At 44.4% G+C, this 11,846-nt stretch overlaps 1 protein-coding gene across 1 annotated transcript; it reads right to left on the minus strand.

Moving 5' to 3' along the window:
• Positions 1-9,377: 9,377 nt before the first annotated feature.
• Positions 9,378-10,316, minus strand: LOC146353351 (olfactory receptor 1K1-like). Its single transcript, XM_084832228.1, has one exon. It carries the CDS (start codon positions 10,314-10,316, stop codon positions 9,378-9,380), a length of 939 nt encoding a protein of 312 aa, XP_084688354.1.
• Positions 10,317-11,846: the final 1,530 nt, after the last annotated feature.

An 11,846-nucleotide genomic window follows, 5' to 3' on the forward strand; every position in this document is an offset into this window, starting at 1 on the left:
ACACATAGAAGACAATATCAACTCGATCCTTCATAAAATCCTATGAATGAGGCAGGGCAATTATATGATAAAGCCTCATCTGCAAGCACCCTTGGTAAATATAGATGACCATTTACCCTCTGGTAACTATGACCCCCTTCATGGATCACTGCCTTGTCATGGCGAAGGGGCTTGCATAACTCAGTGAAGCCATAAGCTATGCCGTGCAGGGCCACCCAAGATAGGACAGGACATGGCTGAGAGTTCTGACAAAATGTGGTCCACTGGAGAAGGAAATGGCAACCCACTTCAGCATTCTTGCCAAGAAAACCCCATGGAACATATCACAAGGCTAAAAGAGATGACACCAGAAGATGAGCCCCTCAGGTCGGAAGGTGTCTAATATACTACTGGGGAAGAGCAGAGGGTATTTCCAAGTAGCGCCAGAAAGAGTGAAGCGGCTGGGCCAAAGCCGAAAGGACACTCAGCTGTGGATGTGTCAGGTGGTGAAAAGAAAATATGATGCTGTAAAGAACAATGTTGTTTAGGAACCTGGAATCAATGAATCAAGGTAAGCTGGAGGTGGTCAAACATGAGATGGCAAGATTGAACATCAACATCTTGGGAATCAGCGAACTAAAATGGACAAGCATGGGCGAATTTAATTCGGGTGACCATCATATCTACTACTGTGGGCAAGAATCCCTTAGAAGAATTGGAGTAGCACTCATAGTCAATAAAAGGGTGGGAAAAGCAGTACTGGGGTACAGTCTCAAAAACAATAGAATGATCTCAGTACGAATCCAAGGCAAGCCATTCAACATCACAGTAATTCAAGTCTATGCCCCAACCACTGAGGCTGAAGAAGCTGAGGTTGATCGGTTCTATGAAGACCTACAACACCTTCTAGAACTAACACCAAAAAAATTTGTCCTCTTCATCATAGGGGATTGGAATGCCAAAGTAGGAAGTCAAGAAATAACTGGGATAACAGGCAAGCATGGCCTCGGTGTACAAAATGAAGCAGGACAAAGGCTAATAGAGTTTTGCCAAGAGAACACGCTGATCATAGCAAACACTCTTTTCCAACAGCACAAGAGGCGACTCTACATATGGACATCACCTGATTATCACCTACTTGCGTTGCCCTTATTTTCGCCATAGTCTACGTAAATCTTTACGTAGACTAGACGTGCCAAAATAAGGAATGCAAATGGCGGTGCCCATGGGGCACCGCCATTTGCGTACGCGCTTTTTTTTTTCCCCAAAGTCACCCGTGATAGGCTACGTGACGATTTACGTAGCCTATCATGGCTGACTTTGGAAATCTAGCCGTGATAGGCTACGCAAATCGTTACGTAGCCTATCACGGGTGTGTGTTTTTTGTTTACTTTTTTTTTCGCGGCCGGGGAGACGGGGCGCTCCTCCCCGGCCTGAATTTCGCCGGCGAGGGATGGGGCGCCTCCCCCCCCGGCCTGAATTTCGGCCGGGCGAGGCGGGGCGCCTCCCCCCCTCGCCTGAACTTCAGGGGGAGAACCGAAGCGCCTCCCCCCCACCGCGAAGCAAGCTGCGGGAGAAGGTAAGTCCCTTTCGTCCATCCCTAACTGTAAGGAAGGCTGAGCGCCGAAGAATTGATACCTTCAAACTGTGGTGCTGGAGAAGACTGTTAACAAGTTCCCTGGACTGCAAGGAGGTCAAATCAGTCCATCGTAAAGGAAATCAACCCTGACTGCTCATTGGAAGGACAGATACTGAAACTGAAGCTCAAATATTTTGGCTACCTAATGCGAAGAGAAAACTCCCTGGAAAAGACCCTGATGCTGGGAAAGATTGAAGGCAAAAGGAGAAGGGGACAGCAGAGGATGAGATGGCTAGATAGCATCACCGATGCAATGAATATGAACTTGAGCACGCTCCGGGAGAGAGCGGAGGACAGGAAGGCCTGGCGTGCTGTGGTCCACGGGGTCACGAAGAGTCGGACACGTCTTCATGACTGAACAACAACAAAACTTACGACAGTTCGTATGAATGTCACTACATGGAAAGGTGGTTGTTTATATGTTCCTGCCTTGATATGTGAGGGAGGAACTTTGCTAGTCTTAGTGAAACCATTTTTTTATTTCCCTCAGAATTCCTCAGATGTTTTCCACAAGCTGGAAACCTCCAAATTCACCTCAAAAAGTTTCCTTCAGTGAAATTCTGGAGCAACTCTCTGCTTGACAAATGGTGAGAATGTGAAATCTGATTAGATCAGAAACCCACAGAAGTGGGGCAAAGGTAACATTTTCCTCACCACATTGCACAAATGGCACTCCATGTTATGATAGGCACATCATGGAGCCTTTCTACACAAGGCTTATATTGTGTGGTCATGCTTGCTCACTCATGGTAGTTTGCGGTCTTTTACAAGACATCCTCCTCCTCTAGGGCCTCTCCTGTGCTTTGAGACCAGTATCACATTTTTTCCTTAACAGGGAAAGTCTGGTATTAATTTCTCAATGGCCTCTATAACACCATAGAAATCTCGTGTAATTGCACAATTCCACTATACCACAGTGTCACCTAGTGGTTGTATAAAGAAACATATAGTAAGGCAGAGAAAGAAAAACCCTGGAAGAAAACCTGTGTAAAAGAGTGGATCTTAATCCCGCAAAGAATCCAGAAGCAGAAACCTCAGTAAAGTGGTGGGTTAAAACCTTCATGTAGATAAGGCCATGGCCATGTGCCACTAAATAAATGGTCACCTGTATTCATCATGTAAGTGCAGGAGGCAGTATGTGGACACAGAGGTTATGGTGTAGCACAGAGTTTTGTACACACATTGTTTTATCCTCTTTGTTCTGGACAGTCCATGCTCAGTTTGTGATTTTACACACACACAAACTTTGGCTTAGTGAGCAGGGATGGGATCCATGCAAGCTATACATGGTTGCTGTGACGTGGTAAGCTCAGGTGTTTTCACCTGAGCTGAGCTGAGATCAAGAGGATGGGGAGATGACAGGACATGTATGATTAGAGTACCAACTGGTAACATTGGTACTTCTTCTCACTTGCAAAATCAGTACATGCTCTGACTCTACTCTGTCATTCTTTCCAGACCCCTCATTAGTCTCCAGCTTCTTCTATTCTGATTCCATTTTACTTGCTAAGCCAAGGAACTCTATTTCACTTGCTTTTTTATGCCCATTCTTTCTTGTCTCCTCCAATGCATGGGGTGGGTGGTTGGTGGCCACTTGTGCATTGCCAAAAAAGTGGTAACGCATACTAGAAAGGGGGACAAGAGAGGACACAGATCTGTATACAAATTGCATATGCTAATTTAGATGTATAGATGCAAATTTAGAAATAATTCCTCTAATTTAAATAGAAATACAATTTCTCTCACCATAGTGGAGAAGACTCTGGCCAGGTGACCTGTGTGCCTTGCTCAGTCTACTGTTCAGGTGCTCACTGCAGATGGGAAACTCCAAGGCCCCTCCCTGCTCACCCTTCTGGTGGTTCTTTATCTTTAAACCAGACTTGGACTAGATAGCCCTTCAAAAAGGGGATGCCTTCAAAATGTCCTCTGATAGCTCTTCAAAGAGGGGACTGTCCCCTGTAAAGTTGAAGACATGGCTACCCTAGGAAGAGACGATCAAAGACATATGCTGACAGAGGCACAACAAGGCATGATGGTAAGAGGCCAGTCATTAGATCTGCTGCAGTAAAAAAGGAAAGAAAAAGCATATCGTGTTTGTCCAGACCCTAAGTTCATCTTCAGGGGTCCTTCTCTGTGAGCCCCTGCCAAAGGAGGTGAGGTGGGTGGCTACCAAGATGAGGCCTTTTCTGCTGTGGCACCCCAGCTGTGGAATGAGCTCCCTAGAGAGGTTCACCTGGCGCCTACATCGTACTCCTTCCGGCGCCAGGTGAAGACCTTTGAATTCTCCCAGTATTTTAGCATTTTAGCTTCCTAGTGTTTTAGCTCTGCTGCTTTAAATCTGTATTTTAAATCTCTGCATTGCTGCTAGGTTTTATTCTGGTTGTACTGTTATATTGTGATTTTAAGCGTTCGTATTTCATATTGTTTTATGCTGCACTCTGTGGTTTTAATTTTTGTGAGCCTCCCAGAGAGCTTCAGCTATTGGGCGGTATACAAATGAAATAAATAAATGAATAAAATATTGAGGGTAGAGGTCTGATTCAGATCAGGATGGTTTGCTGGGGCCGTTTTCCAAAAGAGTCCACTCACATTAAGCTGTTTCCCCTTATAGTGAAAACCTCTAAGTTTCCCCCAAACACAAAGTTCTTCTGATCAGAGATCTGCCACATGAAACCTGCCCCTAAGACCCAAAATCCAAATGTCTGTGACAGAAATCTCTTAGCCTCTGTGCCTCCATTTTGTTCCATCATTTCAGCTGATTGTGTCTTAATAATGAACTTAAAGCTGCTTAACCTTTTACACTTTCTTAAACTGTTGAAATGACTAAAGGTAACTGAAAGCAGACAACCACAAACACAAGTTGTCTAAAATAAATCTGTGGCTAAGCGTGTCTCTTCTGGCTGAAAAACAATTTCTGTAAGTTCCCCTTTTCATTATATTGCAAGGCAAACATAAGTTGACCGTTAGCACGCCCAAGGGGAAAGGCTAGCTGATGCTTCTGCGCATGCTTGAAATGTTTCAATCTTGAAGACCAATCATATTAAAGAGGAATGTCCTGTCCATGTATTTTTTTCATGTGTGTATAAAACTTTGTGTAAGCTAATTACTTAGGGTCCAGTCTTGAGCCATTCTTGACTGTACCACACCTTGGTGTTTGCTTTGAATAAAACATCTGCTCAAACTACCGTCTCTGGTCAGTGACTGAGAGGGAAGAAGCAGAAGGCTTAAATTCTGCAACATGTTTCATCTCATAATAATGAGGTATGATATAATATGATATGCTACATGCCTGGCAATGTGCAACTATTACTCTAGCACCTCCCAATTTCCCTTAAAAACCTACCTCTTTGTCCGCCCCGCCCCAAACAGCTCCTATTACATCTGGCAATTGGTGAGAGTCTCCATCTGCATGACAGGCACTATATCGAAATTGTTTTGTTCCGTTTTTTTAATCTTTAAATTATTCCTTTTTCTTTCCATTCTCTGTCTTTTTTATGGCTTGTTTTAAGCTGTCGGCAAATACTTGCTTTGTTTTTCATTTGTAAAGTGCTTAGTACATTATTAGGTGCCTCAGAAATAAATACATAGGATAATAAATAAAACACCTTATTTTCCTTTTTCTAATCTCATTGTGAATCATTATTATTTTTACTTTTAGACTTAAAAGTTTGTATTATCTTCACACACATACACACAATTCCTTTCATGGAAGGGCCAGCTGTGGCCTCAGAGGTACTGAGCTCTTGAAACTGAATTGTTGGTTTTTTTAATGTTGAATAAATCTGCATCCCACACCCTCATGGATTGTACTTGTTTGTGCTGTGCATATCTAGTCCAGGGCAAAAACAAGTAGGGCAGCCCAGCCAATGTTGAGGAAGTGTTTCACTTTATTGTAGGGCCTGCGTAAATTTCTCCCCTCAGGTTGACAGATACAAAGCCTAGTGCAGGAGGGGCAGCTTCCTTTCACACTGATGTCTTATGGAAGTTTCCTCTCACAGGGGAAAGACTGGTGTCCAAAGAAGGCAGGCAGAAGGGGAAGCTACCAGTCCAAAGACAAAGGGATAGGAGACCTCAAACGTATACTCAGAGAAATTAATTTGGCCCAAGGTATTTAAAGTCAGAAAAGAAAATCCGATGCTGTAAAGAACAATATTGTTTAGGAACCTGGAATGTCAGATCAATGAATCAAGGTAAGTTGGAGGTAGTCAAACATGAGATGGCAAGATTGAACATCAACATCTTGGGAATCAGCGAACTAAAATGGACAGGCATGGGCGAATTAAATTCAGGTGACCATCATATCTACTATTGTGGGCAAGAATCCCTTAGAAGAAATGGAGTAGCACTCATAGTCAACAAAAGGTTGGGAAAAGCAGTACTGGGGTACAATCTTAAAAATGATAGAATGATCTCAGTACGAATCCAAGGCAAGCCATTCAACATCACAGTAATTCCAGTCTATGCCCCAACCACTGAGGCCGAAGAAGCTGAGGTTGATCGGTTCTATGAAGACCTACAACACCTTCTAGAACTAACACCAAAAAAAGATGTCCTCTTCATCATAGGGGATTGGAATGCTAAAGTAGGAAGTCAAGAAATAACCGTGATAACAGGCAAGCATGGCCTTCGTGTACAAAATGAAGCAGGACAAAGGCTAATAGAGTTTTGCCAAGAGAATACGCTGATCATAGCAAACACTCTTTTCCAACAGCACAAGAGACGACTCTACACATGGACATCACCAGATGGTCAATATCGAAATCAGATTGATTATGTCCTTTGCAGTCAAAGATGGAGAAGCTCTATACAGTCAGTAAAAACAAGACCTGGAGCTGACTGTGGCTCAGATCATGAGCTGCTTCTTGCAAAATTTCAGCTTAAATTGAAGAACGTAGGGAAAACCACTAAACCATTCAGGTATGACCTAAATCTTATCCCTGATGAATACACAGTGGAGGTGAGGAATAGATTTCAGGGATTAGACCTGATAGACAGAGTGCCTGAGGAACTATGGACGGAGGTCCGTAACATTGTTCAGGAGGCAGCAACGAAATCCATCCCAAAGAAAAAGAAATGCAAGAAAGCCAAGTGGCTGTCTGAGGAGGCTTTACAAGTAGCTGAGGAAAGAAGGGAAGCGAAAAGCAAGGGAGAAAGGGGAAGATATATCCAGCTGAATGCAGATTTCCAGAGAATAGCAAGGAGAGACAAGAAGGCCTTCTTAAATGAACAATGCAAAGAAATCGAGGAAAACAACAGAATGGGAAAGACTAGAGATCTCTTCAAGAAAATCAGAGATCTCAAGGGAATGTTTTGTGCAAAGACTGGCATGATAAAGGACAAAGAAGGCAGGGACCTAACAGAAGCAGATGAGATTAAGAAGAGGTGGAAAGAATACACAGAAGAACTATACAGGAAAGATCTGAATGTCCCTGATAGCCATGATAGTGCGGTCACTGAACTTGAGCCGGACATCCTAGAAAGTGAAGTCAAGTGGGCCTTAGGAAGCATTACTAACAACAAAGCTAGTGGAGATGACAGTATTCCAGCTGAGCTATTTAAAATCCTAAAAGATGATGCTGTTAAAGTGCTGCATTCAATATGCCAACAAATCTGGAACACTCAACAATGGCCGCAAGACTGGAAAAGGTCAGTTTACATTCCAATTCCAAAGAAGGGCAACGCCAAAGAGTGTTCAAACTACCGCACAATTGCGCTCATTTCACATGCCAGCAATGTGATGCTCAAAATCCTACAAGCTAGGCTTCAGCAGTATGCGAACTGAGAACTACCGGAAGTACAAGCTGGGTTTCGAAGAGGCAGAGGAACTAGAGATCAAATCGCCAACATTCGCTGCATCATGGAGAAAGCAAGAGAATTCCAGAAAAATGTCCATTTCTGCTTCATTGACTACGCTAAAGCCTTTGATTGTGTGGATCACAACAAACTGTGGCAAATTCTTAAAGTGATGGGAGTACCAGACCACCTTACCTGTCTCCTGAGAAACCTGTACGAGGGTCAAGAAGCAACAGTAAGAACCAGACATGGAACAACTGATTGGTTCAAAATTGGGAAAGGAGTACGACAAGGCTGCATATTGTCACCCTGCTTATTTAACTTATATGCAGAGTACATCATGAGAAATGCCGGGTTGGATGAATCAGAGGTCGGAATTAAGATTGCTGGGAGAATTATCAACAACCTCCAATATGCAGACGATACCACCCTAATGGCAGAAAGTGAAGAGGATCTCAAGAGCCTCTTGTTGAGGGTGAAAGAGGAGAGTGCAAAAGCTGGTTTGAAACTCAACATTAAAAAAACGAAGATCATGGCATCTGGCCCCATCACTTCCTGGCATATAGAAGGGGAAGAAATGGAAGCAGTGACAGATTTTACTTTCTTGGGCTCCAAGATCACCGCAGATGGTGACTGTAGCCATGAAATTAAAAGATTCTTGCTCCTTGGGAGGAAAGCTATGGCCAACCTAGACAGCATAGTAAGAAGCAGAGACATCACCTTGCCGACAAAGGTCCGTCTAATCAAAGCTATGGTTTTCCCAGTAGTAATGTATGGCTGTGAGAGCTGGACTATAAGGAAGGCTGAGCGCCGAAGAATTGATGCTTTCGAACTGTGGTGCTGGAGAAGACTCTTACAAGTCCCCTGGACTGCAAGGAGGTCAAATCAGTCCATCCTAAAGGAAATCAACCCTGAGTGCTCATTGGAAGGACAGATACTGAAGCTGAAGCTCCAATATTTTGGCCACGTAATGCAAAGAGAAAACTCTCTGGAAAAGACCCTGATGCTGGGAAAGACTGAAGGCAAAAGGAGAAGGGGACGGCAGAGGATGAGATGGCTAGATAGCATCACCGATGCAATGAATATGAACTTGAGCACACTCCGGGAGAGAGCGCAGGACAGGAAGGCCTGGCGTGCTATGGTCCATGGGGTCACGAAGAGTCGGACACGACTGAATGACTGAACAACAACAACAAATTTAAAGTCATGTTATTTTTCTTCAGAGGCCAATCCCGAAATGGTATACAAGGCGGCTTAGGTATCATTTGAATGGGTTAGACTAAACCAGTTGCCCTTGCCCCTGGAGAACAGCCAAAGGCCTGTCAAACAAAGATACCTTCAATTTACAACAGAACGTCAACAGGGAGGGGACCAGACCGATCTTCTGAGACAGAGAACCCTACAGCCTGGGTGCATCCAGGGAGGTAGCTTTCTCACATGTTCCCATGGAATGAACCTCAGAGGTGATGGGATGCATAGCAGGCCCTCCTCAGCTTATAAAGTAGATGGACATGTGGGAAGAGATGATTCTTTGTTTGAACAGCATCAAGTGTGAATATTCCTATGTTCTTCCACCTCTGTTTTCTATTCCCCAGTTCCCACATCACCCAAAGGCTTTTACTTTGCCCCTTCACCAATATGTTCTTGTATCCAGCTGTTCTCAGGTGGATGAGGCAACAGCCAAGCAGGATAAGCAAGGGATTATGGGAAGACTGGAGTTATGTGGGTAGGTGGCCCAGTGGTACATTCCATGACAACATGGCTGCCTTTGGCAGACTGACAAGATTATATCCCACAACCTTATTGGAAAAATGGATATTGGAACCCTGAGAGAAACATACTCTTTAGCATTATTTAAATATGGTGGTCACTAGGGGAGTCTGTTCCATGAATCCCTGAAAACTCTATTGCAATGAGTGGTGTGGTCCATAGTGTTGTTCAGTGTGGTGATTTGCAGGAAAGGTACTCACTGTGTTCCAACCTTCCTGCACAGAATTCTGCGAATTGCCCCTTTGACATCATCATTCCTCAGGCTATATATAAAGGGATTGAGCATAGGTATGACAACGGTATACATGACTGTGGTAACCCTTCCCTTTTCAGCTGAGTATCGAGCTGTGGGCTGGAAATAGACCCCAATTACTGTGCCGTAAAAGAGGGTGACCACAGACAGATGAGCCCCACAGGTAGAGAATGCCTTGCGCCACCCTGACTCTGAAGGCAGCCTCAGCACAGTAGCCAGGATAAGTGCATAGGAGATCACAATGAAGACAAAAGGGCTGAGCACCACTAACGACCCCTCAGTGAAAATCAACATTTCAATTAAACTGGTATCAGTGCAAGACAGACCCAGCACAGGTTGGTGGTCACAGAAGAAGTGGGGAATCTCCCGGGAACCACAGAAAGAAAGGCGAGACATCAGAATAATGTGCAGCAATGAGTGGAGGTGGGAAACAATCCAGGAACCAGCCACAAAACCCACACACAGGCTCCAGCTCATCCTGATGGTGTAGTGTAGGGGGCTACGGATGGCCACGTAGCGGTCATAAGCCATGGAGGCCAGGAGGAAGCTGTCAGTGACCCCAAAGGCAAAGAAAAAATACATCTGAGTCAGACAGCCAGCATAAGAGATGGTGCTGGCTTCTGACACCAGGTTGGCCAACATCTTGGGCACAGTGACCGAGGTGAAGCAGGCATCCACCAGGGAAAGGTGGCCCACAAAGAAGTACATGGGTGTGTGCAGGTGGCTATCGCAGAGGATCAACAGGATGATCAGGAGGTTCCCCAGGATGCCCATGATATATAGCACCAGGAAGATGACAAATAGGAGCTTCTGCTGTCCGGGCTGGGAAGACAGACCCAGAAGAACGAAATCAGGGTGAATGGTATGGTTTGCACTGCCCATGTAACCGGGAAGCCTGCAAGGAGAAATTAAATTAAAATGCATTACTCCTTTGTAATAGTTCAACCAGGGTATTTAAGGCCTTATTAGTCATATTCTACACAAAATGTGTTCAAACCACATACATTTTTAAAAGCATGAAAAACAAGTTCAAACGACAACAACACTAAGAAAGCCAGTGTGGTTTAATGGTTGGAGGGTTAGATTGGGACTCTGGAGATCCCAGTCCCAGCCCCTACTTGGCCATGAAGTTCACTGACTTTGGGCCACTCACTGGCTCTCAGCCCAACCTACCTCACAGGGTTGTTGTGAGGATAAAATGGAAAGGAGGAAGACTATGTAAGCCCTCCTGGGTTCCTTGCAAAAGGGAAAAAAAGGCAGGATACTAGTGTAACGACAACAACAGCAACAACAACAACAAGCCTTTTAGCCTTGAGAAGAGAAGACTGAAGGGAGATAGGATAGCGCTCTTCAAGTCCTTGAAAGGTTGTCCCAGAGAGGAAGGCCAGGATCTCTTCTTGATCACCCCAGAGTGCAGGACACGGAATAATGGGCTCAAGTGACAGGAAGCCAGATTCCGGCTGAACATCAGGAGAAACTTCCTGACTGTTAGAGCAATACGGCAATGGAACCAATTGCCTGGGGAGGTGGTGGGCTCTCCCACACTGGAGGCCTTCAAGACGAGGCTGGACAGCCATTTGTCAGGGATGCTCTGACTTGGATTCCTGCATTGAGCAGGGGGTTGGACTCGATGGCCTTGTAGGCCCCTTCCAGCCCTACTATTCTATGATTCTATGATAACAACAACAACACCTTCTTTCTAGCCTGCTTTTCTACTTTGGCATTCAGAGTGGCTTCTATCAAAGGCATAAAACAGAGGTCAATACAAACATTATAAAATGCAGTACAAATTATAAAAAATGACCAATGTAGTGATATAAACACAGAATACAAAAACATAAAAAAAACAAGCAGTGGTAAAAACTTTACCCATTCATATTCTTCAAAATTAGGATAAAAATCACACTTGTAAACCTAAACGAGTATAAACAACATCCTAAAAACAGTGCTGAAGAAGTCACTAGTATGGGCCAGGTATAATTCTAGCCCTGCAGGAGCCTTGGGCTAATGCACCCTCTTCCCTCTCAAACTAAAATGATAACAATTAAAAGCACATTTTCCACATAAAATAAACTGTGAATTAGAAACAGCATGAATCCCTGCCTTTTTCTGGGTGGACACATTACTGCCAAGTCACAGATACAATAAAATCTGGGATTTCTCCATTGTTTTCGATGGGGAACCACCAATTCATCCACAAGAACTACCAATTCATACACACACGTGCACACACTACCTAAAATGAACCAGGAAGTCCTTTCTCCAACGCGATGTGTCGTGCTAATTTTTTGTTGTCTCTATCGACAGTGCTGGCACCATGGTTTAGGTGGCCCTTGGGCAAGATGACCTCAGTGGGACTCCATCTGTGAATGGGCCCACCTCCTCCTTGCCACTGTTACCTCTGCCAGTTTG

Source organism: Heloderma suspectum, chromosome 2 (genome assembly GCF_057233095.1).
Source record: "Heloderma suspectum isolate Gila_16-S chromosome 2, 16-S_ref, whole genome shotgun sequence".
Classification (NCBI taxonomy): domain Eukaryota; kingdom Metazoa; phylum Chordata; class Lepidosauria; order Squamata; family Helodermatidae; genus Heloderma; species Heloderma suspectum.